The sequence below is a fragment of the Anneissia japonica genome, unplaced genomic scaffold (assembly GCF_011630105.1).
Source record: "Anneissia japonica isolate Jap-2015-1 unplaced genomic scaffold, ASM1163010v1 scaffold287960_len3192837_cov198, whole genome shotgun sequence".
Lineage (NCBI taxonomy): Eukaryota > Metazoa > Echinodermata > Crinoidea > Comatulida > Comatulidae > Anneissia > Anneissia japonica.
The window spans coordinates 3,150,787-3,157,005 of NW_022712725.1; the positions used below are offsets into that span (position 1 = coordinate 3,150,787).

General features: G+C 35.1%; 1 protein-coding gene across 1 annotated transcript in view; it reads left to right on the plus strand.

The window, feature by feature from the left end:
• LOC117108048 (extended synaptotagmin-2-A-like) overlaps positions 1-4,377 on the plus strand; it is a 48,789-nt gene extending 44,412 nt beyond the window's left edge. The window contains exons 21-23 of the mRNA XM_033249896.1: positions 1,295-1,400; positions 2,931-2,980; positions 3,318-4,377. Of these exons, the coding sequence (XP_033105787.1) occupies positions 1,295-1,400; positions 2,931-2,980; positions 3,318-3,372 (211 nt within the window). The 3' untranslated portion in view covers positions 3,373-4,377. The remainder of the gene's footprint in view (positions 1-1,294; positions 1,401-2,930; positions 2,981-3,317) is intronic.
• Positions 4,378-6,219: the final 1,842 nt, after the last annotated feature.

Sequence of the window (6,219 nt, forward strand, 5' to 3'; positions counted from 1 at the left end):
TTTAGTGTAAGTGTACGATGAGATGATAAAAATACACCACACTAATTTATATGTAGAACTGTACAATTTATTCCAAGTGAAAAGCATATTTACAAAAACACTTGAGAAACAAGTTGATGATATATACAAATTGATAGAAAGTGAAAGTACTGTGTAATCAGGGAGGAAAAACTGAGGAGTGTCTGTAAAAGTACAAATGTATGTGATATACAGTAGCATCACCTTTCATACCATCTGACCAATAAGCATTAGTAATTGCCTGTCCTTGTCTAGTACCTGGGAAACTCATCAACATTCCAAAATGATGTGTGGTCACTTGAATTAAGGCTACGGTCACACTAGAGTTTCAAGCCTGGCTTGACTCACCGCGTGTGAGATTTTCGTAATGTGACCGCATCTGCACCGACTCGCGCCTGGCGTGACCTCGATCTCAATCTACCTATCTCAACCCCGGCTCAGCACCCATATTGACCCTGGCGTGACCGAGATTGACATTTCCTTAATTAATAATAATGCGATTGATTTGGAGCGACCAGGAAACTGCTGACCTGGTAGATTTGTGGGGCCAACCCGAGCTGAGAGACCAGATAGAAAATAAAAAAACAAACAACAAAACGGGAATTTTTGGCGTGCTTCTGACAGATTAGCCAGTCTCGGATATGAGAAGAGAACAACGGCCCAAATTCAAACAAAAGTGAAGGCATTGCCAGCCCAATACAAGTTGATAAAAGATCAGTTGAAGAAGAGTGGTTCGGGCACGTCTGTTGTAAAATCTTTGATTGCGATCCACCCAATCACACGCGCGTATATCGAATCCCATGAAACAGAGTTGGCCAAACTCTCTCTTTACGGCTCTGCTGTTTCGACTTTCATAATTTTTAGAGGTCAATCCAACTAGTGTGACCGACCCGGAATTTCGAGCCTGGCTTGAAATCTTACCCGCGGTGAGTCAAGCCAGGCTTGAGACGCTAGTGTGACCGTAGCCTTAGACAAATGACCTTAAGGTAAATGACCTTCCTAAGCTTGGTGTATAACCCATGAAGTTGGGATATTAGTTAAAAATGCAAGGTATTATTTACACACAGATCCTATATACAAATTTACAGATGGTAGTACTGCTACACCATGATACTGTACAAGGTTCGCAGTTGAAACATTCAAATTCTTTTAATATTTCAAGTTACTTAGCTCCTCACAAATTATACATACATTTTATCACAAATTGTATATATTTAAGTTTTCTAATTTCATAAATTTGTTTGTTTTAAAACATACCTGTTTTTCTGTTTTAAAGGTTTGAGTTCAGCTGCAGTACAAGCAGCCTTACAGAGTCATACCTGGACATCTGTGTTAAAAACAATGCTTCGTTCCTCTCAACCAATAAAATGTCCCTCGGCAAGGTAAAGACATTTGACATTTTGAAATCCATACTTGACATTTTGAAATCCATACTTATGTACCTCTATGTTGAACCATTAATATCTGAAAACGCTGTCCACGCTATCAGGTTTCATGTGCCAAATACAAGTTTCATGTAACACGTCACATTGATGTATTGGAGTGATGTGACATCAAGGCCATAAGTATAGCAAGTTTCTTTATTCAAACAACACAACATAATTGAAAATTATACAAGGGTACTTACCTGAAGTATAATTGAGATTATATAAGCCTTCCTGGAGGCTGGATTCATCGGCAAACAAAATATAATTTCATAGTTCATTCATCAGACGGAAAATCGTGAAAGAATTGTTTACATATTATAAAAGGCATAGAAGTACATAAAAGAAAACCACAGGAGCAAAAAAAAAACATTTATTCATTGTATTATTATATTTAATGCTTGCGGTACACCACATAGATAGTTCTTAAAAGAATGACACATCACATTCATATATGGCTGTGATATGACATCAAGGCCATAATTATATAGCAAGCTTCTTTATTCAAAAACTAGATTCCTTTTAAAAACTAAATTATTTAAGATACAAAAATGCATATATTGACTCAAGAAAATCAGTTTTAATACAAAATTTGATTATTGGGGCCATTTTTACCTACATGTCATATGGGGCCATTTTTACCGGGGCCATTTTTTCCGGGGCCATTTTTTCCAGGGCCATTTTTTCCGGGGCCATTTTTTCCGGGCCATTCTTACTGTACACCCTTTATTCAAACAACACAACATAATTGAAAATTATACAAGGGTACTTAACTGAAGTATAATTGAGATTATATAAGCCTTCCTGGAGGCTGGATTCATCGGCAAGCGAAATATAATTTCATAGCAGTTCATTCATCAGACGGAAAATCGTGAAAGAATTGTTTACATATTATAAAAGGCATAGAAGTACATAAAAGAAAACCACAGGAGCAAAAAAATAAAACATTTATTCATTGTATTATTATATTTAATGCTTGCGGTACACCACGTAGATAGTACTGAAAAGAACAACACATCACATTCATATATGGCTGTGATATGACATCAAGGCCATAATTATATAGCAAGCTTCTTTATTCAAAAACAACATAACATAATGTCATAGCAGTCTCAGTTATTGTTTGGTTTTACACTTGAACTTCTTTTAGCCCATCCACAACTTAAAAACCTGGCAAAAATATTCACTAATCTCTGCCACCTTAGCCTTTTGCAATGGGCAATATATGTTAATTATTGTACTACCATACCATTCAGATCTTTACTAAAATGGTATTTGAGATCCAAATTGTATTCAATGTTGTTGCTGTGCCATGAGAATCTTTTTAGTGGATATTAGTGATAAATTTGTTATTATTTTATTGGGGTTTTTTTTTTTAATTATATTAATATTATAAATGTGATTATTAATAGCAGTAATAGTAGTAATATTATTATTATTATTTATTATTATTACTATTAATATTATTATTATTATTATTTTCTTAAGGTGGAGATACCTCTAAGTACATTGGACTTTAGCACAGTTACCACTGACTGGTATGTAGTTTATTGATGTTTATCTAACAGGATAATACCAATGGCATGTTTACCTTTAACAATGGAATTAAATATTAATTTATTTAAACTTTCCATTCAATAGATAAATGCTAAAGTACAGTATTTGCTTTTTGTGGAAGGGTTCTCAATCTACATTCATCATTTGAGGTGTCCCTCTCGTGTTTTTAATTTTAAAAAGTTAGTGTTTTGAGAAAAATGAATGAAATGAAAATTAAATATGCCAAAGTAATGTACTTACAAATTTTTTTCCATTTTTTTAAATTTTGTGATTTTCAAGTAACTTTTGTATTTACAATTTATTTTTCATTCCTTTTAGGTTTGCCTTGGAGAAAAAAGATGATGATTCGGTGTCTCGCATTTCAGGATCCTGATTATGTTTTTTATTCGCAACCATCGTGGTGCTCAGTCAGTGTTTATTAGTAGTCAGCAATATGGAAGTGAGCCTATTTTCATCAGAAATTCCATATCTTGATGGAAGAAAGTAATTTCAAAGTAACATTTCTGTGACATGCAAAGTCAAAGTGTCATGTATGCCTTTGATTTAAAAGCCATGACATTAAAAAGGTCATTAACTTATTTATTTTATGTTATGGAAATTTAATCAATTCTATTTTTACCAAAAAGTGTATAAATATAATTAATTACATTTTCTAGTCACTTCAGATGGTATGGAAAATGGGACATTTTATTTTACTTACTGTGAAGGAACACTGCATTTTTATTAACAACTTTTCATGAATTACTTGCAATGATTCCATCACCTTGTCAATAAGTGCAGTGGTATATCTAGGGAGTGCGTGGGGGTGCCGTCCCCCCTCCCGAAAAAATTACTCAACCCCCCCCCTAAAAAAAATCACAGTCAATTAGTTAAAAGTCGCCTAAAGTCACCTTATTTTACGAATTAGTGCCCCTCAACTGATCATCGAGGCCCCTCACCTCACCTTCGCGCCCCTCCCCCATCAGCACCCCCCATTTCAGGACTTCTAGATACGCCACTGGCAGTGTGTATAGGGAATGTGTATGCAGTGGCATATCTGATGGTATTTAACAAGGGTGCTTGAGAGATGAGAAAGTCAGGGAGGCAGCTGAAGAACAAGGTATCAGGTGATTTTGAACCAGTGTAAGTTTTGACAAATTTCCAGTGCCTGGAAAGCAACCTTTTACCTAGTGGTACCTTTCACCAAAGCATCCCTTTCCACATGTACCTCCCCCTTGGGCCCCCTTAAACATGCTATGGTGTGTCTGTAGGGATGAGTGAAGAGTGTGTAAAGGCATGTGTAGGGGTATGTTTATGGGTAGGTGTTTCAAAAGGTGTGCGAGTAAATGTGTACTTGAGTGATGTGTGCAAAAGGTTGTGGTTGCATGTATGTTGGTATGTATTCAGAGACTGTCTCTTATACACATCTAGATGTGTATATTACTCAAACCCCCCCCCCCCAAAAAAAAAAGGCTATCCCCATCAAAAAAAAAAAATCACAGTCAATTAGTTAAAAGTCGCCTAATGTCACCTTATTTTGCGAATTAGTGCCCCTCAACTGATCATCGAGGCCCCTCACCTTACCTTCTCACCCCCACCCATCAGCACCCCCATTTCAGGACTTCTAGATACGTCACTGGCAGTGTGTATAGGAAAATGTGTATGCAGTGGCATATCTGATGGTATTTAACAAGGGTGCTTGAGGGATGAGAAAGTCAGGGAGCCAGCTGAAGAACAAGGTATCAGGTGATTTTGAACCAGAATAAGTTTTGACAAATTTCCAGTGCCTGGAAAGCAACCTTTTACCTAGTGGTACCTTTCACCAAAGCATCCCTTTCCACATGTACCTCCCCCTTGGGCCCCCTTAAACATGCTATGGTGTGTCTGTAGGGATGAGTGAAGAGTGTGTAAAGGCATGTGTAGGGGTATGTTTATGGGTAGGTGTTTCAAAAGGTGTGCGAGTAAATGTGTACTTGAGTGATGTGTGCAAAAGGTTGTGGTTGCATGTATGTTGGTATGTATTCAGAGATATGCAAGTAGAAGTGTATGTTTAGGAATGTGTGTAGGCGAGGCAAGTGTTGGGATGTGGGTAGGGGTGGTTTAGAGATTTATGCAGGAATGCATTTAGGGGTAGGTGTAGGGATGTGTGCGGGGATTAGTATAGGGATAATTATATGTGACGTGTTGTGCACAGAATGAGTATATGGGTATGTGTATGAGTTGTTTGTAGCCATATTTGTAAGGATATGTATAAGGATGTAAGTCATGTGAGAGGGCGTACATGTAGGGCTGTGTATGTGTTTATATGTTTTATTATTGCCCCTCAGGGTGACCATCCCATTGATGCCTTTATGACAAATACTTAATGTACAATATTGATTGCTACAGTGTTGCGCATGTGTGCATTGACTATTTTATACATTTTGTATAATTCATATTTCGATTTAAAAGAAGTATTTATTTGATGCAAGGTTGAATTACAGTAATTTTATATTTGTTTTTTAAGTTCAAAATGTGAAAAGAGGATAATTAATACCTTTTTTATGTTTGATGATTTGTCAGTGACATACTGCACATACAGTATCTCTTTAATAGTTTCTGTTTGTCTAGTCTGTCTTCTAATTAAACAAATATATTGCTAGATTGATGACAGTTTTGCTTTGTAAATGCATCATAAGAAATATAAATGAAGGATAAAAGAATATCAAAATAATGTCAGTTAATTGATGGATATTAGAAATTATGTGAAACAAGTTTTTTTTTTTTTTTTTAATTTGGTAGTTTATTTAGTTTGGTTTGTTATTCTGTGTGGCATGCTTACTATTTTCTCACAACTCCCATCAGAGTTATTACAAATATTATTTACCCTCCAAACTTTTTGTAATTTATTCATCTTTTACACATTTTGTTTTTTACATGTACTTACAATCTCATTGTACCGATGTATGAGGGTAATTTAATGTGTATTGGTGCTAACTTATTATCTTACACAGAAAAGAGAGTTCTAGGTATTATTTTTTTTAAATTAATTTTAAGTTAATTAAATTTATGAAATTGGTTTAAAATAATTGAAATTAATCATATTGACTACTTTAATTAAATTAATTTTTTATGCTAAACCAATTTGTTTTGGTTAATGTCTCCTTGTTGCTGTATCATCAAGTATTATTATATCAGTTTTCACCAATATTTATAAAAAAAAAAAAGCTGTGTATTAAGGAATTACCAGTACTAATATTTA